At 42.9% G+C, this 25411-nt stretch overlaps 1 protein-coding gene across 3 annotated transcripts in view; it reads left to right on the forward strand.

Annotated features, from left to right (window-relative positions):
* Positions 1-3713: 3713 nt before the first annotated feature.
* Positions 3714-25411, forward strand: part of EXOC6 (exocyst complex component 6) — a 218698-nt gene continuing 197000 nt past the window's right edge. For 2 of the 3 annotated variants that reach the window (XM_025396939.1, XM_025396942.1), the window contains exon 1: positions 25167-25339. In XM_025396939.1, the coding sequence (XP_025252724.1) occupies positions 25239-25339 (101 nt within the window). In that variant the 5' untranslated portion in view covers positions 25167-25238. Of the gene's footprint in view, positions 3828-11522; positions 11635-25166; positions 25340-25411 lie in introns of those variants that run through there. The other variant, XM_025396941.1, reaches the window with a different exon arrangement.

A 25411-nucleotide genomic window follows, 5' to 3' on the forward strand; every position in this document is an offset into this window, starting at 1 on the left:
AATGACGCATAGAACAGTTGCTAAAGATACTAGAGAGAAGAAGAGAGCAAGATCTTCAGTGATTTCTTTTCTGGTTTTTTTTTTTTTTTTTTTTTTTGAGATGGAGTTTCCCTCTTGTCACCCAGGCTGGAGTGCAGTGGCGTGACCTCAGCTCACTGAAACCTCCAGCTCCCGGGTTCAAACGATTCTCCTGCCTCAGTCTCCCGAGTAGCTGGGACTACAGGCACGCGCCACCATGCCCAGCTAATTTTTTGTATTTTCAGTAGAGACGGGGTTTCACCACGTTGGCCAGGATGGTCTCTATCTCTTAACCTCGTGATCCGCCCACCTCGGCCTCCCAGAGTGCTGGGATTACAGGCTTGAGCCACCATGCCTGGCCGATCTTTAGTGATTTCTAATGACATTTTACAATTGTCAATATAAAAAAACAAAATGAAAACGTACAAGAGCATAAGACTGTTTCAATGACGTATGTGCCAAAAACTGACCACTAGGTAGCACCATAATCTAGCTCTAGTACTCTAGCACTGTGTTGATTCTGTATTGGCCAGGATGCAAACATTTTAAGATTTTTGCCTGAGAAAAGACCAACAAAAGCAGCTGTAAATTATTCAATCAGAAGACCCTAACATAACAAACTGAAGAGGTATAAGGTTCACCAGGTATTTATTTGGTGAAGTTTCTACTATAGCAATTATTTTTATTCAGAACACAGAGAAACGAACATTATAGATGGAAGAGATTTTGAGCCTTCTCTTAAAAAAACACCTAGATTTGCATGAAGATAAAGAAGAAGAATAATTATAGTTAATTAAAACAATTAGTCTAGAATTTTCTTGTCGAATTAGAAAAACGCCAGTTTAATGAAGTAGTAAACATTACTCATACTTGTTTTGATTAATCACTGTCTTTATCATTCCTACTTAAGTCTTCCATTCACTCGGCAATCATTCAGTACATGCCCACTACGTCCCTAACATCGTCTAGGTGCCTTGAATCTAAAGAAGCATGAGGCACATGCCTTGCCTTTGCATAACACATGGCCCAGCAAGGTAGATAAATATATAACAAAACAACAATATTAAGGGATAAGAACTTCAGTAAAGACATGTTCAAAAGATTTATGGGAGATAGCAGCAAATTACAAAACAAGTGGCGTTTGAACAAAGTCTTGAAAGATGATAGTAATAACTGACACTTATTGATGCTCATCATATGTCAAACCCTCTCCTAAATACTTTACCTAACAAATGCTTAGAAGTCATGTAATCATCACAACCACTATTTGAGGAAGGTGACGCTCTATTATCCCTATGTTAGAGACAGGAAAACTAGTTTGGGAAATGTATTCTAGATAAAGGAAGTAACATGTATAAAGGCTTAGAGATATATAAAACCATGGCATGTTCCAAGGAGCAGGTGGATTAGACCAGTAGTAACATTCTAATATTCATAGAAATGCCATGACCTCTAGGATTTTATAAACAGAAAAATGGGGTAAGTCATATCAGAGATTTTGAATAGATTTTTTAAAACTATGTTTTAACTAAAAAAATTTAATTTTTAATTTATTTTTAAAAAGTCTTTTGTAGAGATGGGGTCTAGCCATGTTGCCCACGCCAGTCTTGAACTCCTGGCCTCAAGTGATCCTTCTGCCTGGCCCCACAAAGTGCTGAGATTACAGGCGTGAGTCACTGTGCCCAGCCACCTCTTTTCCTATTACTAAGAAATTTTATTCTTTAAAGAACAGTAGGAATATAGTTTACTGAGAAATCACAGATCCATTGAAAGATCAAACCATTTTTGTAATGAAATATTATATCCTGAATTTTTTAAAGATGATATAGAAAACATATAATGGCTCTGTAGAATCACGATTTTTTAATGCCATAGATTTTTCTTAAAATACTAACTTTCTGGCCGGGCGTGGTGGCTCATGCGTGTAATCCCAGCACTTTGGGAGGCTGAGGAGGGTGGATCACCTGAGGTGAGGAGGGCGGATTACCTGAGGTCAGGAGTTCAAGACCAGCCTGGCCAACATGGAGAAACCCCATCTCTACTACAAATAAAAAAATTAGCTGGGTGTGGTGGTAGGTGCCTGTAATTCCAGCTACTCCAGAGCCTGAGGCAGGAGAATCACTTGAACCCAGGAGGCCCAGGTTGTAATGAGCTGAGGTCATGCCACTGCACTCCAGTCTGGGTGACAAGAACGAAACTCCGTCTCAAAACACAAAACAAAAAACAAAAAACTAACTTTCTAATAACGAACTGTATTACTATAAGTCTGCTGAAAATAACAATGCTATAGTTTTAGAGCTTAACTGAATATCTTGAAAGATTTCCTAATGTTGAAATACTACTACTGATATAATGAAAACAACTTTTAACTATTTTATTTTAGATAGCATTTGCAAGACAAACTCTGTGATATTATAATTAAATATTTATTGGTTGCTCTTTACTTACAAACCACTGTGTTCCTGTGTCCAGATTATTGTTGAACAAATATTTACCAAACACCTATGTTGTGCCAGCCATGGTGTTAGCTTCTGTAGCAGCAAAACAACAATAAGGGCCCAAGTCTCTGCTTACTTTTCTGTCTCCACACTTGTCTCAGGCAAGCAGCCCCATGCTCACCACCCTGGCCATACTTTGACTTCCCTAGCCATGTCCTCTCTCCACATTAGCGGTCTCTCTTCGCACCAACTTCTTTGCATATGACTTGGCTATGAGTTTTTCCACCACCCTGGAATATCCAAATGGTATCCACTCTCCAATTCACAGTTCCAATGATCCCTCCTCTGGATACTCTTATTCTCTTCTGAGCCCGTCTATTTTTAAAAAATCATGGTAACCATTTTTCAGTGTACAGACCAGTAGTGTTAAGGATATTCACATTGTCATGCAACAGATCTCCAGAAAGTATTCATCCTGCAAAACAGAAACTCTACATCCATTAAACAACTCCCCATCTCCCTCTTACCCTCACCCCTGGAAACCACCATTCCACTTTTTGTTTCTATGAATTTGGCTATTTTAGATTCCTCATGTAAGTGGAACGATACAGTATTTTTCTTTTTGTGACTAGCTTATTTCACTTAGCATAATGTCCTCAAGGTTCTTCCATGTTGTAGCATGTGACAGGATTTCCTTTCTTTTTAAGGCTGAATCGTATTCTATTGCATGTTTATACCACATTTCGCTGATGCATTCATGCGTTGGTGAGTGCTTGGGTTGCTTTTCCTGGCATTTTCAATCCCTTCTTTTCTAGCACTCACCTCTTACCTTCATGTATGAAATCTATTTTTTTCTTTTCTTATCTATGTGTTTCTTCATTTTTTAAAATCTATCTATTCATCCATCCATCCATCTGTCTGCCCATCTGTCCATCCATCCATCTGTCCATCCAACAAATATTTATTGTCTCCTATGTCCAGGCACAGTTCTAGGCACTGGAGATAATATCGGTGAACAAAACAGAAAAAAATTCCCTGTGCTCATTAATCTGCATTCTTATAGAAGAGACAGATAATAAACAAGTGAAGTGTACAGTGTGTCCAAAGACAGAAAGTACTATGGGACAGAAACAAAGCAGAGGGAGTGAGGTAGGGATAGAGAGTCCCAGCTCAAGGTTAAAATGCTGGATTTTATTTTTAGCAAAGCCATCATTGAGAAGGTGATTTTTGAAGGAGTGAGCCAAGTGAATATCAGAGGCGAAAGCATTTCAGAAAGAGGGGAGAGCAGGAGCATAAGCCCTGAGGTGGAGCATGCCTGGCAAAGCGTGAGGAACACTGAGGTCTGTGCAACTGGAGTGGAATGAGACACAGGTAAGGAGCACAAAATGAGGTCAGGGCAGTCCAGGGCAGAGGGAGAGGCAGAATGTGGAGGGCTTGTAGATTATTTTAAAAGCAGGATATGTTGTCTGATTCATAATGATATTATTTGAAAGAATATTATTTGAATGAATAAGTAACAGTCTCCTATGAATGCACTACGTGTAAACCATGTCTATAGGACTAATGTGCCTATGATGCATTCCATGGCCCACACAGTATTTTTTTAAATATTAAACTTGGCTGCGTGTGGTGGCTGGCACCTGTAATCCCTCACTTTGGTAGGCTGAGGTGGGCAGATCGCTTGAACTCAGGAGTTCAAGACCAGCCTGGGCAACATGGAGGAACCCTACCTCTACAAAAAAATACAAAAATTAGCCAGGCATGGTGGCATATTCCTGTGGTTTCAGCTACTCAGGAGGCTAAGGTGGGAGGATGGCTTGAGCCCAGGAGGTGGAGGTTGCAGTGAGCCGAGATGGCACCACTGCACTGCAGCCTGGGCGACAGAGTGAGACTCTGTTGCAAAAAAAAAAAAAAAAAAAAAAATTCCCCATGTTGAGTATTATGGAAAGGAAGTGAGAAATACCTGTGCCACCCTGGGCAGCATTTCTGTCTTTCAGCTTACACTATCAGATTTGTATAAGGCAGAGTGTTGGAGGGGACAGGCAAGTGATATCTTGTGGCAAATAAAAAGCTGCTGCTATCTGTGGCATCACCTCTGACCCTTAAAGCCAGAAGATCCCCCCGCAGACCAAATGATTCCAGAAAAGCAAGTTGCAAGAGCTAAAGGTCATTCCAGGCTCAGGGGTTCCCACGCCTTTGTTACTCCTGATTTTCCTGGATTTTTGTTCATCTTCTAGGCCCCCAATTCAACGCTGACCTCTGGCTCCACTGGATTTGGGAACTCTCATTCTGCCTTTCCGAAATCTTGGACCGTATCATTTCTTAATGTTTTATGACTCTGTTAGCACTTTCAGCTATGGCCTATCAGCTCCCCAAATCGTAGTCAGTAGCATATAACATTCCTAGATATTTGATGTATTTTGCTGCTTTTGTATATGGTATCGATTTTGTATTTCATTTCCGAATTGTGACTAACATATAGATGAGCATTTTTTGGTCTACAGTGCTTGCTAGATTCACTCATTTATTCTGTTTGTTGATCTCTCTAGATTTTCTATGTATACAATCATATATTCAGCAAATACCAATTTTTCTTCTTTCTTACCAATCTTTACATCTTTTATTGCCCTATCTTGACTTATTACACTGGCTACATTTCCAGGACAATTTTGAATGGAGCTAGTGATTGTTGTTTTCCTGAGATGAGGTGGTCAACGTTTGGCATTTAGTCAGCAAACAAGATATTACTGTTTTGTTTGTTTGTTTTAAAGAGTCTCGCTCTGTCACCCAGGCTGAAGTGCAGTGGTGCCATCTTGGCTCACTGCAACCTCTGCCTTGTGGGCTCAAGTGATTTTCTTGCCTCAGCCTCCTGAGTAGTTGAGACTACAGACTTGTGCTACCACACCTGGCTAATTTTTGTATTTTTAGTAGAGACAGGGTTTCACTATGTTGGCCAGGCTGGCCTTGAACTCCTGACCTCAGGTAATCTGCCAGCCTCAGCCTCCAGGGTGCTAGGATTACAGGCGTGAGCCACCATGCCCAGCCTGTTTTGTTTTTGTTTTTGTTTTTGTTTTAATAGACTTCTATTTCTAGGTTGCTGAGTGTGTGTGTGTGTGTGTGTGTGTGTGTGTGTGTTTTTTTTTGTGGACCTTTCAAAATGCACAGGAAGGAGTGGGGTAGGGATGGGAGGGAAAACTCCAACTCCACCAAGACTCTGAGCAGGATTAAACACCAGGTGATATTTACCAGGGATGGGTCACTTTCATCTGGTATTCTTCTTCTACTGATATAGGAGTTAAGAAGAAATTATTTAGGCAGATAGAGTAAGGAAGTCCTCCATAAGCTTTTCCTTTTAATGAAAAGCAACCCCCAAATCATTTTCTTTTCTAACAAAGAGGAGCCTGTAAAATCGAGTTGCAGACATAGAAAGGCAGGCTAGAAGCTTGCATGGGTGAATGCTGGCAGCTGTGCCAATAGGGAAAGGCCACCTGGACTAGGCATATTCAAAATGACTACTCCATCTTCCCTTTTCCTTTCCACCCACATGTGCCATAGGGAGCAGACAACATGGGGCTGGCCAAGTGGAAAGCCCATTTGCACAATAAGATTAGGGTGGGGTGGCCAGCTTCTTCATGCACTATGTAAATGTCACAACTGGTCCAGCCTATCTGTGCGCCTTATGCAAATCAGACATCACCCCCTCGAGCCTGTCTATAAAATCTGATGCACTCCCCACAGGCTGGAAGTCCCATTTAGACGCCCCTCTCTCTCGCAGGAGAGAAAGCTGTTCTCCTTTCTCTTTCTTTTGCCTATTAAGCCTCTGCTCTTAACCTCACTTCACATGTGTCCATGTCCTTGATTTCCTTGGCATGAGGCAACGAACCTCAGACAACAAGGCCAGACAACAACTCCACTTCACTACCTTCTGGGGCACCCCTGCCTTGTCCCTAGTTTCCCAGATATGTTTCCTAGAGACTGTGAATTGTAGAGGGGGTTTCTGTGCCAATGATACACATGAACATGTCAGAAGCATTTGAACCAGTGTGACTCCATCTTGAATAAAGTCTGGGTTAAATGAGGCTGATACCTACTGGGCTGCATTCCCAGGTAGGCATTCTAAGTCACAGGATGAGATAGGAAGTTGGCACAAGACACAGGTCACAAAGACCTTGCTGATAAAACAGACTGGTGAAAAAGCCAGCCAAATCCCACCAAAACCAAGATGGTGATGAGAGTGACTTCCGGTCATCCTCACTGCTCATTATAATGCTTTAGCATGCTAAAAGACACTGGCACCAGCACCATGACAATTTACAAATGCCATGGCAATGTCAGGAAGTTACCCTATATGGTCTAAAAAGGGGCGGAACCCCAATTCTGGGAATCGCTCAGCCCTTTCCCAGAAATCTTCTGAATAATCCACCCCTTGTTTAGCATATAATCACGAAATATCAATAAGTATAAGCAGCTGAGCACCCATGCCACTGCTCTGCCTATGGAGTAGTCATTCTTTATTCCTTTATTTGCTTTATAAATTTTCTTTCACTTTATGGATTCGCCTCAAATTCCTTCTTGTGTGAGATCCAAGAACCGTCTCTTGGGAGCCCTTCCTTGTAACAAACATAATGCTTCCCACTAGTGGTTCCAGTACGGAGCAAGGAGCCTGGGAGTCTAGTCTTGGTGATGGAGTGAGAAAGGTGAGCGACTGATGCCGTTTTATTTGCAGAATAAACTTACTTTAAAAAAAAAAAGGTTGATTTCCAGTTCTAGAGGGACAGGGGTTCCTAGCAGGCCAATGGGACAGAGACTCAGTTATAGAGAAAAAAAGGCCTAGAAAAGGGCCCCAAGGAACAGGACTATATCAACTTCACACATGGCTTGATGGTGCGTCCCAAAGATCAGCCTGGGCACTACTGGCATTTCAGGCTGGATAATTCGTGTGTGTGTGTGTGTGTGTGTGTGTGTGTGTGTTGCAGGCCAGGTGGGGGTTTGTGCTGTGCATTGTAGGTTGTTTAGCAGTATCCCTGGCCCATTCCCACTAGATATCAGTAGCACTACCCACCTCCCATGGTGACAATCAAATATGTAACCAGACATTTCCCTCGAGCAGGGCACCCGCAAGATCACCCAGTTGAGAACCACTAGCCTAGGGTCACTTAAACTTCTCTTGTTAGTGGTCAGACTTAATTCTAGGAAGTAGTCAAAGAGTTTGAGCTGCAGCTGGGAAGAGAGGTTAAGGGTCCAGACTGGGAACATTCCAGTCACACACGCCATTCTTTTTTATGGACATCTTGGAATATGGCTGTTTCAAAACTTTCCACTTCCTCCTTTTCTTTTCCTCATTTGATGAATTTGTTGTCAGCACTATGAGACGGGGGAGGTTGTTTTCTCTCTTACTTTTGGGAGGAGAGCCTCTCTTGTTCATTTAATCGTGCAAACTTCCGGCAGGAAATGGCACTCAAGGAAAGTTTTGAATAAAAGGAAGATGCTGGTTTAGTCAGTGGAAACAGGAAGTTGTTGCCCTTGTCTCAAACGGTATAGAAGAAAGTAAGAGGCAGAGAGAAACTGCACTTAGCAGGACTGGGAGGAGCAGAAGACAGTGGGGTGGGAGTAGAGGGAGGGTGGGGAGAGCTGAGGAGCAGAGGGAGGCAACCGGGCCACCAGGACAGAAGACCTTGAATCTCCAGGCTGAGCTGGCTGTACCGGAAGAAGATGAATGTGCTGTGTAGGAGGAGTGGGGTCATGCAGTGACAGTAAGTCAAAGCTATAGTGGTTTGTTAATTAAACTACTTTAGAGTATAGTATTCTTCTATACTATATTCTATTTTTTTTTTCTTTTTTGAGATGGAGTCTCGCTCTGTTACTCAGGCTGGAGTGCAATGGCATGATCTCGGCTCACTGCAACCTCCACCTGCCTGGTTCAAGCAGTTCTCTTGCCTCAGCCTCCCGAAGAACTGGGACTACAGCCGCGTGCCACCATGCCCAGCTAATTTTTGTATTTTTAGTAGAGACGGGGTTTCACCATACTGGCCAGGCTGGTCTCGAACTCTTGACCTCAGGTGATCCGCCTGCCTCGGCCTCCCAAAGTGCTGGGACTACAGGCGTGACCCACTGCGCCCAGCCTATTCTATTTAAATTAATACATTTTCTCTCCAATATTAAGAGCATATGCCTACATTGTAAAATCTCCTTGAATAAAGAGAGAGAGAGAGAGAAAGCAAATGTGGCAAAATATTAACAACTGGTGAATCAGATGAAGGGTATATTTTTGTTCAGTTTATATTCTTCTTGTAATTCTTCTATAAGTTTGAAAATTTTCAAAATTAAAATTTGTGCTGTGTGGAGAGAAGAATGAATTTTTAAAACCATAGGATATTTAGAACTGGATCAGTCATCACAGATGTATGTGTTCATGAATATGTGGCCTTATTTATGAATTTTTTTCTCTTCAGTGTAATATAGTGATGCTGATGGCTCTCTTAAGAGTGATAGCTCATCATGTATTTATGTATTTTCAGGTCCTGACAAATACAATCTAGAATTGTCAGAGTTTTGCATAATTTGCACCATTTCCTTACAAGGCAGAGGTAACTCAGCTTGTAGCTTTCACTATCATTCATTCATTGGATAAGCATTTCTTCAGTATCTACTATAACTGTATACAAGGTGTATACTCTCTTTTTTTGAGACGGAGTTTTGCTCTTGTCGCCCAGGCAGGAATGCAGTGGTGCAATCTTGGCTCACTGCAACCTCCGCCTCCCAGGTTCAAGCAATTCGCCTGTCTCAGGCTCCGGAGTAGCTGGAATTACAGGCGCCCGCCACCACAGCCGGCTAATTTTTAAATTTTTAGTAGAGATGGGGTTTCACTATGTTGGCCAGGCCTGTCGCAAACTCCCGACCTCAGGTGATCCACCCGCCTCAGCCTCCCAAAGTGCTGGGATTATAGGTGTGAGCCACCGCGCCCGGCCTACAGGGTGTACACTCTTAAGCATTATGGGGAATACAAATATGAATCAGATAGACATTCAGCACACGTATAATCTTATAATTTGGTATAAGTTTAAAACCTTGCACATAAAGAACTTCTTTTTTTTTTTTTTGGCTGGAGTGCAGTGGCCTGATCTTGGCTCACTGCAACCTGTACCTCCCGGGCTCAAGTGATTCTTGGGCTTCAGATTCCCAAGTAGCTGGGACTACAGGCATGTGCCACCTTGCCCAGCTATTTTTTGTATTTTTAGTTGGCCAGGCTAGTCTCGAACTCCTGGCCTCAAGTGATCCACCCGCCTCAGATTCCCAAAGTGGTGGGATTACAGGTGTGAACCACCATGCCCGGCCAAGAACTTTAAGATAGATTGAAAATTATTATTTTTGTCAAGTCTCAAAGGACTTACTCATCTTATTGGGAAATGGTGTGAGGCATATTCGTGCTGCATTTGTTCCGTCCTGCCATGGAGCAAAACTAGGGCTGAGGGTTGGGGGCTATTGGTGGGGTTGAAGTGAGGAATGCTGCATTGGTTTGCCATTGCTCTATAACCCATCAGTTTGTGGCTGAAAACAACAGTCATTTAGTATTGCTCTTGTGTCTGTGGTTGAGTTGGGGCTTGGTTCATTAGCATGGGTTTGGATGGGCAGTTCTCTTTCAGGCTACTGCAGCTAGATGAAAATATATACCTTCCCCTGAAGGTCTGTGGACCCGTGGGGATTATTCTATTTCACGTAGCTCTCAGGGAATGCTTTTCTTAGGTGATGGCAGAGGTGCAAGAGGACAAACAGAAATATGCCTTAGAGGCTTTAGAAAGTCTAGGCTCAGAACTCACATGCTGTTATTTTAGCTTATGTATCACTGGCCAGCAGAAGTCACATGGCTGAGCCCAAAGCCATGGGACAGGGACAAATTAGTGTGCCCACAGTGAGGTACTGGCAAGGGCATGGATGCAGGCAGGGGTGACAAACTGATGCAATCTATGACAAATGCCACACATTGTAGTTATAGCATGCTTTGAATACTACATTTTTAAGAGAACAAACTTCAATTTTTTGTCAGAGCTTTTAAAAAAGTCTGATAAAAACTAAAAAAAAAAAAAAGCTTCATATGGAAGAATGTCACTACTCATTCCTGTAAATATTGTCTTTCTTGTATTAAGCAAGAAAGCTGAGCTTAAACTGAATTGAAGAAGATCAAGTGCAAGTGGTGATGGGAAATGGGAAATACACGCCCATTAGTTCTTCAGGCCTACTTGGGGCTGGCTGTAGGGCACGTTTTCCTTTGCTACTTTGGGCCTCTGGTTCATGCACTCTTTCTTCCTCTCAGTGGCAGCTAGCCTTCTTAAAACCCTGACATCTTCGTTCTCTTTCTTCCTCTCCATCAAAACCTACTCTGCAGAAGGGATCTAGCAAACTCATTCACAGTGAGGCATAAGGAACTGAAAAGGAGTAAGATCTAAATGCCTCCAGCAGCATTTGTATTTGAACAAGAGATAAAAGAACTAATGGCTCTATCGCTAATGGAGGAAATTGACACTGCAGAACAGAGAAGCAAAGGAGATAGACAGGGCACCAAGGAATTAGCCTAGTGACCTCAAAATCACATCCCATAACACATTTCATTTTTCCTGGGCAAATTACCTCCTTGGGTTTGTGGTCAAGGGCATAGTTGCAGTAACAACTAGAAATGTAGCTTTGGTTATGTATTTAGCATAAATAATATTAATATATATGCCTTGTCAAATCACATGCATTTAGTAAACTTATATAGTGTAATGACTCTAATTCCTACATACAGTTATTGTCTTTGAGAAACAAGTGAATAAATATAGCCGGCACTAGGCAGGAACTTTCCGAACTGTGTCAAGGTTAATAATAAGTAAAATGTTATAAGTGGAGACAGGACAGCAACAGCTGTGCAACATTTTTGGAAGCAAAGACTTTGATAGCATGAAGTCAGACAGTGAGCTTGTTTTTGTTGCTCCTTTGGGTAAACAGAGAATCCTTCTAATAATTATAAGGAAAACGATATTTATTTTTATAAATTACAACAGTTTTTCACTCAATATCTGATGTCTGCAGCTGGGAAATCAGGAGCTTGTGGAACGATGTTGGAAGAAGAAACAGATCAAACCTATGAGAATGTCCTGGCTGAGATTCAGTCTTTCGAGCTGCCTATTGAAGCTACTTTAAGGTAGGGCACCACTGCGTTTTATTGTGTCTTCTCTAGCGGTGGTAAGGTGGTCCTTTTCCTTGCTTTTTATACTTCTTTATAAGAGTAAAAAATATTTTTGCAAAACAGTTACAGTTCTGTATGTACTTAATCTCAAAGTTTTCTTATCCTTAGAGAAATTACAGGACATAATTAATCCATTTTATTTTCCATGTTTCCTAACTCATCACCGTAAGATTAAAAACTATGACTTTCAAATGATCAAAAAGGACCTCAATTACCTCCAAATAAATGTATATGAGGTTTCAATTGTTTTCTTTAACGTATCACTTAGTGAAAAACATCCAGAACAATTAGACATATCAATGAAGCCAATTTACATTTGGGTGGATATGAGTTGTAGGAAAAAATGTGGACCATTTATTTGTATTTTAGCTGCTTTCTTGAGTGTTTGGTGACCGCTCATGTATTATTTTGTTTCCATATAAGGTTTATTTATTTTTTCTTTTTAACATCTTCTTGGATACCAACATATAAGGTTTAAAAATAGCTTATTTGGTAATGTGGCTATTAATTTGCACAGTTCAAGAACAGGATTAAAATGAAAAACTATATGTCATTGTGTTCAAAGGGCAGCTTTTAAAATTTAATTCTTTAATTCTCTATGTCTGCCTGTCTCTGACACCTATCAGTGTGGGAACAAGATATTCATCACTGAATTTGATAGTGACAGTCAATAAATATTTGTTGACTAATATTTGTAGATTAAGGGGAAGGATGTGTGTGTGTGTGTGTGTGTGTGTGACCTCTTCATTCTCAGAAAGGCCCCAGGGCCAAGTGCTTCTAAATCCACTAAAGTTTAAACCTGAATAAATTTCTCCCAGCTATTTAAATCTTATTTTGCATTAAACATAATTTGAATGTCTTCAAAGCTCTTAGGGTGGTGTTCGGGACATGGTAAACAATTGAGATTTGTTGGTTGATTCTTGGATTATCAATGTGTAGGTATAGTTGCAAAATAATTAAACTCCATTATAACTATTATATATACCTTCATCCTATCTGAGCTTCATAAATATTCTGTGAAAAAGGGCTGGTAATTTTCAGTGGTAGAAACCAGAGCTTTGTAGCAATGGAAAACTCAATAATTTTCTCCATACGGAGCATACTTTGAATTGTTCTATTGCCTTCTAAAACTTGTGTATCCGCCTGGTGGCTAGGTAGGTGGTCAAGTGCTAGGTGCTAGGTAGTTAAGTGCTAGGTGCTAGGTGGCTAAGTCTAAGTGAAAACAAGAGAAAGGGTGAAGGGAGCCTAGATGTGTTTATGGCCTCTACTCCCATTGCTGCTTCAGAGCCCTTGGTGTTCAACTTGTAACCCCTTCTACCTCTCCCTGGTCTCACAACCCTGGCCAACATCTACAGACTTTGTCTGTCCTTAGAACTATCCTGTCAGCTAGTCTGTCTCTGGTGTTGGACTTGACTTCCTTTCTTGGTGCTTGGATCTTTTTTATCTTCTCTTCTTAGGACAAATATCCGTGGTACCAATCTTGTACCTGGTCTTTCTACAGCAAAAAATCATTTAGATTTGGCAGCCACAGCACTCTCTCAGCATCACCCTCAAGGGCAGAGCCTGCATAGATATGTTCTCCAGGTGCTACCTTGTCACCACCATGCAGTGGGCCTAAAATACCAATTGTTAGCTTAATGTTTGGGTATAAAAAAAGGGTGAGAACACTCCTTTCCAAAGGTACTGTTAAAACACACTGATGTTATTTTGGGGTGTAGAGTGAAGTTACAAGCCCCTAACAAGACTTTATCTGGGACAGTATTCAACAAAAGCTTTCCTAATTTTCTAAACTGTTCCTCTAATAAGTTGATTAGATGAAGACTTCTTAGATTGGCGTTTGATGCCTTTCCATACATATGTGCGTATGTCACCGACTTTCTATTGCAACTGTGCTTCAGGAACACATCAGATCATATGGCCAAATATGAGGGTTGAAAAATAATGACATGACTCTCATTTCAGTCAAACTAGACTCTGCTATTTGACAATATGCTTCCTAGAGCTTAGGGTTCCTTTCCCCTGTTATTCACTCTTCCTTCTGCCTGCTAAAATCCAACGTATCTTGCAAGGCATAGCTCTAATGCTCTTTCTAGCGCTATTTACCTAGCTGCTAGGTGCCAGGCACTGTGGAAACTTCTATAAAGGTTACTTAGGTATAAGTAAGACACAGGCCCTGCCCTCAGGAATCTTTAGCCTGAAATGGTTATAACACAATGCACACACATAAACACACACACACAAGCCAGAATAAATGCTCTGGATTCTTTGAAGCCTCTCCTATCTAGATGTGAATATTCCATTGCGAATCCCCATCTAGATGTGAATATTCCATTGTGAAAGCCCCTAAGAATGTGATTCGTATGAGCTCATGGGCTAATGGTGAAGAAAATACTTACCTTTCTAATAAAAATGAAAAGAGGCAGTCCAGCAAGAATGTCATCACTTCAGCAAAGAAGAGAAGGAGGAGGAAGGATTTTAAAATGTCAAGCTCTGGCTGCTTGCAGTGGCTCAATCCCAGCACTTTGGGAGGCTGAGGTGGGAGATCGCTTGAGGCCAGCTGAAGACTAGCCAAAGCAACATGGTGAGACCCTGTCCCTATAAAACACTTTTTAAAATTAGCTGGTGGCTTGTGCCTGTAGTCTCAGCTACTCGGGAGGCCAAAGGGGGAGGCTCACTTGAGCCCAGGAAGTCAAGACTGCAGTGAGCTATGATCACGCCACTGCACCCCAGCCTGACAAGAGTAAGATCCTGTCTCCAAAAACAAAACAAAACCAAAACCAAAAGAAAACTATAAGCTCTAAAGGCTGAGAGGGTGGAAAAGGAGTTTGGCTGGAGGCAGTCGAAGGCCCTGCCGTGAGGCCTGGAATGAACAGTGAGAGAAAGGTTAGGATACTGGGACTGGAAATGCAAGACAGAAACATTCCCAGGGAAAAGCTTGCACCTGGGAATTGAGGTAGAGAGAATATTGAAGAGTTTACCTACGTGTTTTTCCCTGTCTCAGAAGAAAGGCATTACTTTGACAGATATTTTCTGCTGTAAAATCCTGAATGCTGTTAGCTTCCTTTCCCGTCCCACCTTGTTTTGCAGGTAGTCAACCTGAGGTGGCCTATTTGAGGTCAGAGTTCATATCTGGGCCAGGTGGAGTTTACTCCCCTAACAAGTTGAGCTCAGAGAGTTCAGTGACTCAGGACTCAAGAGATGGTTTCTACCAGTGTAATTTAAGGGCACCTGAATGACATTTCTTTTGCAGAGCATTCAAACCTTCCTACATACTCATCCCCACACATCATCTGGGAAAACGAGTCTCCTCTGTCTCAGGCGTCATGAGTGGGTTGTAGAGACAAGGAGTCATTGTCAATGGCCTATAATGCCTTTCACCACACCAGTCTGTGTTCTTCCCACCTCCTGACTTTACACATGGCTACTCCCAGGACAAGCTTCTCCCAGATGGTCCAGCTCGTTTGCTGCCTGACTTTCCCAGTGAGCCCTTTTGTTGGCTCCTTTGGCCCTCTTTTTGAAACAGTGGACAAGAATCAGATGATTCTGAGGTCTTGCATTTGTTTTCACTTTTTGTGTGAAATGGAATTTAAGGCCCATAGCATTAAGTTTGAAGGAAAGATAGTTTCAGGGGAGAGCTGAGACTCTATACTTTTCCCATGGTTTACTTGCATTGCCAATGAAACATCCATTAAAGCCATCTCAGACAACTACAGAGTTTGAATTGGGGAAGAAAATACCAGGGTGGAAAAGTGGAATTTGATGTTAGCCATGCAGATGGCGACTGAACTTAAGAAAAAAGGGGAAAATGTAAAGGAAGGCCTACTGCTAGTGCCTGTGTTGTCCCAGCATGGTTTAGCTTTGGGCATTCAAAATCCCCTACCTAGCCCAGGCGGGGTGGCTCACACCTGTAATCCCAGCACTTTGGGAGGCTGAGGCCGGCGGATCACGTGAGCTCAGGAGTTCAAGACCAGCCTGGCCAACATGGCAAAACCCCATCTCTACTGAAAAATACAAAAATTAACTGGTTGTAGTGGTGCATGTCTGTAGTCCCAGCTGCTTGGGAGGCTGAAGTGGGAGAATCACTTAAAACTGGGAGGCGGAGGTTGCAGTAAGCCGAGATTGGGCCATTGCACTCTGGCCCAGGTGACAGAGTAAGACTCTGCTTAAAAAAAAAAAAAAAAAAAAAAATCCCCTAGCTTGCAGAATATTGGTAGGGTGAGACTTAACGGGCAAGTAAAGTCTGCAATTAGTTTTCCTGCCCTAATCCTTTTGCCCTGAGCATCACTGTTTTCATTACATTGCAACTATAGGCTAATTTCCACTGGATGTTCTCATTCTGTTCAGGTTTCCTGATTTTCTCTCTAGCCTCTCCATTTGGTGTAGATGTGCCTGGTTCCTTGCCAGCTCCTTCCGCTAGGGGGCGTACCTGTCCCTGGGAGACTTAATGACTGTCCGGAGCCATGTTCAAGGAAACAACATTAGTCCCTGTTGTACTCAGTATTACCAACTTCCTTGCACAAGGATGGTCAATAGGTTTCAAGTAGCATATCAATTCAATGCATTGGGAATGGTTGCCTGAATCTTCATACTGAGGATGATCCTGATAAATTAGTGACGATAGCTACGGTCCTAGGATAGGGTAGTAGCAGTATTCGCAACATTTATTTACCATATTCACACTAGAACTTCCTGCTGTCAAGCATCACCCATCAGACCTGCTGCCATGGATACTGACTCATACCTGGATGTAGCCTGGGGCTCACGATGCCCCTTGGAGTCCTGCAGGTGTGTTATTAGCCCCTTAGATCAGGTCCTGAAGTCACAATGTCTGAACCAACTTGGATTCTGAAGTCACAGCATGTTTTGTGGCTGTAGCTGAGCCTGAGATGATCAAATCATGGACACATTGTAGGGTACTGCAAAGTTAGTGGGAGGTAGAAAGGTAGGGGACTGTGGGGGTGGGGGTGGATGTCTAAAGAAGGCCCTGCAGAGGACTGGGAAAAATAGGAGGAAAAGGGAATTGTACAAGATGACGTACCAGAAGAAATTTTTGTAATTGTTTTATGATAACATAATTGTTTCACACTTGTATTCACAGACTCTCTCAGGCACTTTTCCAAAAGCTGACCATGAAGTTTTATCAGTTTAAGAGCAAACAGGATATCGTATTTCTTTGACTTTCATGTTTTTAGGAATAAAGATAACGTGCTTTTAGGAAAGGAAACATTAAAAAAAAAACCAACCCTAAACTGTATATACTATAAAATCTTAGAATGACATACTAAAAAAAACAAACTAAATTTAACTGTGGATGTTCTAGAATGTTCTTGCTATTTATATCTTTATAAATGTAAGATTTCTATTAAATCTTATTTTATCAAGTATATTCATTAAGATCAAAGGTCTAGATTTTAATCTGGACTGGACATTTACCACTTGTATGATTTTGGCCTTAGTTTCTGAAACTATAAAGTGGGGATTATGATAAAACCTATCTCAAAGGATTAGTGTCTATAAGGTGCTTAGCATAATAGTTGGCTGGTACAGAGTAAATACTCAATAATTAGTGTTGACTATTATTGTCTAGTTTACATTTGGGATGGATATTCCACTATGACTTAACAAATATATACTTTAGAGTCCTGAAGTAAACAATCACTCATAACATCTTGAAATTCTGAGCAGGTGTGAAATATTGAGTTATGCAAATTTTTTAAAACTTTTTTTTATTTGACAAATAATTGCATATATTTAGAGTATAGAACTTTTTTTTTTTTTGAGACAGAGTCTGGCTCTGTCATTCAGGCTTGAATACAGTGGCACAATCTTGGCTCACTGCAGCCTCTGCCTCTTGGGCTCAAGCAATTCACCCATGTCAGCCTCTTGAGTAGCTGGAACTGCAGGCATGTGCCACCACACCCGGCTAATTTTTGTATTTTTTGTAGAGACGAGGTTTCACCATGTTGTCCAGGCTTGTCTCGAACTCCTGAACTCCAGCAATCCGCCTGCCTTGGCCTCCCAAAGTGCTGGGATTACAGGTGTGTGCCACCATACCCGGCCTATTTATAGGGTATAATGTGATGTTTCACTGTCGGTTTACATTGTAGAATGATTAAATCAAGTTAATTATATCTATCACCTTACATATTTTTTTTTGTGGTGAGAACATTTAAAATCTATTTTGAGCAATTTTGAAATATGCAATATATTATTATCATTAATTATAGTCACCATTCTGTGCAATAGGTCACCAAAGCTTATTTCTCCTAACTGAAACTTTGATTAACATCTTTGATTAACATCTTTCCTTTTCCCATCTACCTCTCTCCTCAGCCTCTGGTAACTACCATTCAACTCTCAACTTCTCTGAGTTCAACTTTTTTAGATTCTACATATAAGTGAGATCATGCAGTATTTGTGTTTCTGTGCCTGGCTTACAGTAATGTAAATTTTATTTTGGTTGCATAATATTCAGGGGAGAGAGGTGTTAATTTTAAAAATCACATTCACTAATGCTTATATTTTATACTAATGCAATATCATGACCTGATTTAATCTCTAATGAGAATAGTATAGTGTTCTGCATAAAAATGGAGTCCAGAGAAATTGTTCAGAAATAAATTGGGGACTGAGGCTTGCTGCATCTGTGGCACCTCAGAAAAGTCTGGAATGTCTTATGAGAGTGGGCTATACAGTTACCCAATTTTTGCTGGACATTTAAATGATATCATTAGCTATTTGATGTTTATTGCAACACTAGATAAAGCTTTAAAAACATTTTTATGTTTAGGAGCCAAATATTCCAACCAGGGAGACAGTTTTGGTTATTTAGTGGTTAAGTGAATGGGCTTTGGAACCAGAAGGATACGGGTTCAAATTCCGCCTTTATAATTACTAATAGAGCTGTTGAAAGGATTAGTTGATTTAGGCATGAAATGTATTAATGAAATGTAATGTATCATAGCAAATGCTCATTCACTCATTCATTCAGTTAATAAATAATAATGACACATTTACCATGTGACAGGCAGTGGTCTGGGTGCCGCTGATACAGTGAGATCAAGATCTGGAAAGTCCGTGCTCACAGGGAGCTTGCATTTTAGTGGAGAGAGCCAGAAATACACCAATAAAAAAGTGTTAATAAGTGCTATGAAGAATAAAAAAAAAAAACAGGCCAGGCGCGGTGGCTCACGCCTGTAATCCCACCACTTTGGGAGGCTGAGGCAGGCAAATCATGAGGTCAGGAGTTCGAGACCAGCCTGGCCAACATGGTGCAATCCTGTCTCTACTAAAAATACAAAATTTAGCCAGGCGTGGTGGTGCACGCCTGTAATCCTAGCTACTCAGGAGGCTGAGGCAGGAGAATTACTTGAACCCGCGAGGCAGAGGTTGCAGTGAGCTGAGATCATGTCACTGCACTCCAGCCTGGGTGACAGAGTGAGACTCTGTCTCAGAAAAAAAAAAAAAAAAGTAAGGAATAGGAAGGTTTAGGGATGCTAATATCCCTAGCCAGGGAGTAAATGTCAGCTATCATCATCATCGTCATTTCATTAGCTACATTTCTAATCCTATTTTGCCAAGAGGAGAGAGAAAAATCAGACAAGTGAGAGGAAAGGGAGAAAGGGCAAAGGGCAGTAAAGGAAGGCTAAGCAGGGAAAGAGGGAGGAATAGAGAGTGCATTGAACAGGATGACGAATAAGAAAACCAACAAGGAGAAGGAAGGTAAGAGGAGACAGCAGGGACAGTTGCTTGTCTTATAAACTGGTGGTGGCGGTGGAGTTGGTGGTGGTGGTGGGGGGTGTTATTTGAAGGAAAGACAATGGAACTCAGAGAAAATGATACTGTTCTTTAACTGCTCAGTGGACTTTAAAATGTTTCGTTTTAGGGGCTTTCAGAACATTTTTCTGAGGGCAGGGTTGGCAACATAATTTGTGGGGCCCAGGGCAAAATGAAAATGTAGATTCCTTTTTCAAAAATCATTAAGAATTACAAGATGGTGATGACAGAGTATTAAATCAAAGGCAACTGCGTAGGTCACACACCATGAGCCAGCCCTGTCTGAGAGCAAGTACACAACAAACATTTAATAAAAATAGTTGTTGAATGAACAAAACCCGGGGCTTAGTTGCTTTTGAACTCCTCTGAGGACTGGCCCGTATTTTAGAAAAAAACTGATTTTATTTGGCTTCAATTTCAAATTTCCTTCTATTGTTCTCCACCGTGGGGTCCAGATCTTTATGGAACAGCCGATTCCTGCACAGGGTTTTACAGCCGGCATCCTCCCAGACCAGCTGGGCTTTGTTTATTCTCTTGCACTTACACAGTGTGGCCACTTGGGGTCACCACAACAAAAAGGCAGAAGCTGGAGGAGGGCCCTTGTGACGGTGGACAACTGAAACGAGTGGTTAAAAGCCGCGGGGAAGGATTAGTTTATCAGAGCCAATGTATAAAGACTGTCTGTACTTTACATTTTGATACAGTTCTATAATTCTATAACAAGAGCTCTAAAACTCTTTAAGAAACATTTGAATGATGCGAAGTTTTGAGAGGATAATGATAGGGTTCCCAGGGGCGAGGAGGGGAATCTTTTTGTAGATGTGTACCCTACCTCCAAAAACATGCATTTGGCCGGGCGTGGTGGCTCACGCCTGTAATGCCAGCACTTTGGGAGGCCGAGGCGGGCGGATCACGAGGTCAGGAGATTGAGACCATCCTGGCCAACATGGTGAAACTCCATCTCTACTAAAATACAAAAAATTAGCTGGGTGGGCTGGCGCGGTGGCCTATGTCTGTAATCCAAGCACTTCTGGAGGCCAAGGTGGGTGGATCACGAGGTCAGGAGTTCAAGACCAGCCTGGCCAAGATGGTGAAACCCCATCTCTACTAAAAATACAAAAATTAGCTGGGCCTTGTGGCTGGTGCCTGTAATCCCAGCTACTCGGGAGGCTGAGGCAGAGAACTGCTTGAACCTTGGAGTCGGAGGCTGCAGTGAGCCGAGACCGCACCACTGTACTCCAGCCTGGGCAACAGAGCGAGACTCTGTTTAAAAAAAAAAAAAATTAGCTGGGCGTGGTGGCACATGCCTGTAGTCCCAGCTACTCAGAAGGCTGAGGCAGGGGAATCACTTGAATTTGGAAGGCGGAGGTTGCAGTGAGCCGAGATCGCGCCACTGCACTCCAGCCTGGTGACACAGCAAGACAGCGTCTCAAAAAAAAAAAAGGAAAAAGAAAAACATGTCATTTACAACATTAAGCTTAATACGAGAAGTAGTCGCATGTCGATCATTCACTTACTAATTAGGCCCCTACTATATGCAAGGCACTGGGCTGGACAATGAACAATACAGGCATCGTCCCTGTGCTTGACGTAGGAGCAGTTCCTGGAAATGGAGACAGACTCAGTGATTTGTTCACCACCATGATATGTGCTTCCAAGGATGAGTGAGCACTGCCCCCAAAGACAACGAAAGGCGCTTGCCTTAAAAGCACAGGATCCAGAGGGTTCACTAAAGTGGGTCTGGAACCAAGAATCCAACCCAAAGACACGTTCCTGTTTCCCTCTCTACAAAAGCAGGAAACATATTTCAGGTGGTTTACACCCACCAAGCATGCAGAAAACCCTGATACACAATCAGGTTATTTTTTTTTAATGATTAGAAAAAAGAACATTTATGTGTCTGGTTTTTATTTTTATTTTATCAAAGAGGAGGCTAAAATGCTGGGCTCTCTGGCTTACTAGCAAATGCCTGATAACCCTAGTCACCAAGGCTAATATTGACTGAGCTCTAGGCTAAACATTATACATATATTACCTTCTTTAATCCTCACACAATTTGGTAAGCTAGGGATTCTTATTGTCCTTAATTCACACTTGAAGAAGCTGAGGCTTAGTCAAGTTAAGTAACACCCCGAGGCCTAGCATCTAGTAAGAGATGAGTTGGAATTTGAACTCAAGTAGTTAAATGCCAGACCAGAGCAGTTGCACTCTACAACCTCATTCTGAGGGAGGCGCTTTCCCAAGACAGGTCATTAGTCTGTAGATAAATGATGCAAAGATAAGTTGCTAATGACTAAGAGTTTATTTACAAGTCAAATCCTTACTTTGCTAATTAGTTTTATACTGGACACAAAATGCATCTCCTGCTCTGCCGGTCTTCCTAGTGTATCTTTCTTCTTCCAGGAGTCCTGAAAAGAGATTTTGGATTGATCTCTGAAAGTCAATATCCACTGCCAAAAAATAATTCCACATGCATCTGCAATCTACCTGTCTGTGCCCTGCTACTCCATAACCTTCTTAGTGCAGACATTAAATCACTCACTCCTAGGGGCTGGGCGTGGTGGCTCATGCTTGTAATCCCAGCACTTCAGGAGGCCGACTAAGGGTGATGACTTGAGGGAAGCAGTGCGAGACCAGCCTGGCCAACATGACGAAACCCCGTCTCTACTAAAAATACAAAATTAGCTGGACGTGGTGGCTTGCACCTGTAATCCCAGCTACTCAGGAGGCTGAGCAGGAGAATCGCTTGAACCCGGGAGGCAGAGGTTGCAGTGAGCCAAGATCGTGCCACTGCACTCCAGCCTGGGCAACAGAGAGAGACTCCATCTTAAAAAACAAACAAACAAACAAACAAACAAAAACCATTTATCCATTGGATGGGCTTCCCCCACCCCACATTTATATATTTGATATATCTATGTCCATGATTAAAATTAGGGCTGGGCGTGGTGGCTCACGCCTGTAATCCCAACACTTTAGGAGGCCGAGGCCGGCAGATCACCTGAGGTTGGGAGTTTGAGACCAGCCTGACCAACATGGAGAAACCCCGTCTCTACTAAAAATACAAAATTAGCTGGACGTGGTGGCACGTGCCTGTAATCCCAGCTACTCGGGAGGCTGAGGCAGGAGAAACGCTTGAACCCAGGAAGCGGAGGCTGCAGTTAGCCAAGATCACGCCATTGTTACCCAACCTGGGTAACAAAAGCAAAACTCCGTCTCAAAAAAACCAACCGAACAAACAAAACAAATGTACAGTTAGTTATTTAGGACATTTAACTTTGAATTCTTAGCTAAAACCTCCCGGTACTCATGGAACTGTCAGAAGTCTCAGGGGGAACCAGCAAAAACTGTTTCAGAAGGAGAAGTGGTAAATGGACTTCCTTCCATGTTCACTTGAATTTCGGGGAAGATACTGCTGCTTATGTTGAAGTAATCTCTCTGGGCAGGTGTTGAAACAGGCCTGGCCTGAGGAGTGCCTAAGCAGGGCTGGTTTCCCAGAGCAGGGGCACACTTGGAGCTGGCTTTGGAATAAAAGATATCAGGACGGGTGAAGAAAAGGCGGAAAATTCTAGGTAGGGAATGATCAGGAAAGTAATGCTCCAGCTGGAGACACTGGTCAAATAGGAAGCCGGCCTGTGCCACATGCCCTGCTCTCCTCATCTTGCTCGCTATCATAGTTCACTGCAGCCTCAAACTCCTGGGCTCAAGTGATCCTCCCACCTCAGCCTCCCAAAGCTCTGGGATTATAGGTGTGAGCCACTGTGCTTGAGCTAAGATAAGTTCTTAAAAGGGGAAAATAACCTTTTGAAAATTGAAACTGAGACATAAAAAAATGAAGACAAACTTTGTCCCCTCCCACAAAGAGAATGAAAAGCTAGGTCTCTCTGCAGGAAATGGAAGACTATCTTAGCTCAATGGATGTGTATAGCCGGAATCCATTGCTCTGAAGATTCCAGATTAATAGGAAGGTGGGCATTAGCAATGTTTTACAGGGCCCTTCCTAAGTTTGGTAGGCAGTGGGTCCCACTGATGCTCACATTCTAATCCCTGGAACCTGTGAATATGTTATTTTTACATGACAAAGGGGATGTTGCATATGTGATTAAAGTTAAGGACCCTGAGATGGAAGATTATCCTGGATTAAATGGTTGGGTCCACTCTAATCATATGGGTCCTTAAAAACTGAGCATCTTTTCTAGCCTAAGTCAGAGTCAGAGGAAGATGTGACCACAGAAGAATGATCAGAGAGATGCTACTAGATTTGAAGATGGATGAAGGGGGCTATGAGCCAACGAATGTGGGTGGCCTCCAGAAGCTGGAAAAGGCAAAGAAATTCTCCTGCAGGGTCTCAGGCAAGGAACACAGACATGCTGACACCTTGATTTTTAGCCCAGTGAGACCTGTGACAGACTTCTAACGTACAGAACTGTAAGATAATATGTCTGAGTCATTTTAAGCTACTCAATCTGTAGTGATTTGTTATAGCAACAATGGAAAACTCATACACCATGGGACAGCAATATGAGGTAGACACTGCTATTGTCATTTACAGTCATTTAACTGACATAGAACTAGGTTCTTGCCCAATGTTACACAGCTGTCAAGTGATATTTATCCAAGAATTAATGTCTTCAGACACTGGTCTTCAGAGCTCATGCTCTATTATACAAAACCACCTCCCAGGATGTTTGTGGGGAGGAGGCTGGAGGTAGGTTTCAAGTAAAAGCTCACTGAGGGTGAGTGAGTTACACAGCTGGATAAAGAGCTGGTTGACTCAAAGGGAAGCTTTTCAAAGCCCTGGATTAATGTAGAGCAGAAAGTAGTTGTTCCTCAGGCTAGGTTTACATTCTGTTCCTGTTTAGTCTTCCTTCCTCCCTGCTTCGATCATGACAAACTGGTTTACTCAGTGTCCCACAAACATGTCATTAAGCAGGACTTTTTTCTACACTGATACTTTTGTCCAAGCCTCCCTGCCTTCTCTCTCCCACCTCCCTGCTGCTAACCCCCTTTCAAGAGCTCTCACCCCTCCTCAACCCAGCTACCCTGACCTGGGGGCACTGGGATTCAGGGACTTTGGCATGAATCACACATCGCCCTGGGCTTTTTTTTTTTTTTTTCCAGTATCTTTGCCATCAAGTGCCTTAATTTCTCGTCATTTCATTTTTCTGTCGCTTATAATTTATTTCCAAGTTGACTGGCCACTGGTGGACTTCTTGCAGGTGAGGACATGAATCCACCTGGAGCGGTCTTCATGGTCAACTGGGATCTTTATTCGTTCCTAAAATAAATCTTACTATCACACGCAATTTTGCTTTTCGTGAGGGCATGTGTTCCTTTCTCTGATTGCCCACAACGCAGAGTACATCAGGCCCTTGTTAAATGTCCCCGTGGCTCTTATTACAGAGGCAGGGTGATGATCTGAGTGTCCACCTCGCTGACTACTACGGTATCCCCAGCGTGTGGCACAGGGTGTGGCACGCACAGAAGACAAGAATATATGTTAAAGCCCAAAGGCCGGGACTAGACGCCCAGGAGGGGCTAGCCGCGAGGGAGAGCAGGAGGCCAGCTGGGTACCCGGCAGCCGCCCGCAGCCCCCACTCACTCCCGCAGGTGCGGGGGCGGGAACCGGGTAGCGCGCCTCCTGCCCGGCGTTCCGCGCGCCCCCCAGCCGCCGACTCTCGCGCCCCGCCCCCGCCCCGCCCCTCCGCGCTCGCGCCACCTGGCGCTCGCCCCCGTCGTTCCCGCGGCGCCGCGCCTCTCCGGTTCCTCAGCTTCCAGCCAAAATGGCGGAGAGCAGCGAGGGTCTGGGCACCGTCCCCGAGCACGAGCGGATCTTGCAGGAGATCGAGAGCACCGACACCGCCTGCGTGGGGCCCACCCTCCGGTAAAGATCTCATCCCCCAAGGACTTCGGCTCCCCGCCCTGCGCCGGCTGCTCCTCAGGAGCCGGGCGGGGC

This window comes from Theropithecus gelada, chromosome 9, assembly GCF_003255815.1.
Source record: "Theropithecus gelada isolate Dixy chromosome 9, Tgel_1.0, whole genome shotgun sequence".
NCBI classification, from domain to species: Eukaryota; Metazoa; Chordata; class Mammalia; order Primates; family Cercopithecidae; genus Theropithecus; species Theropithecus gelada.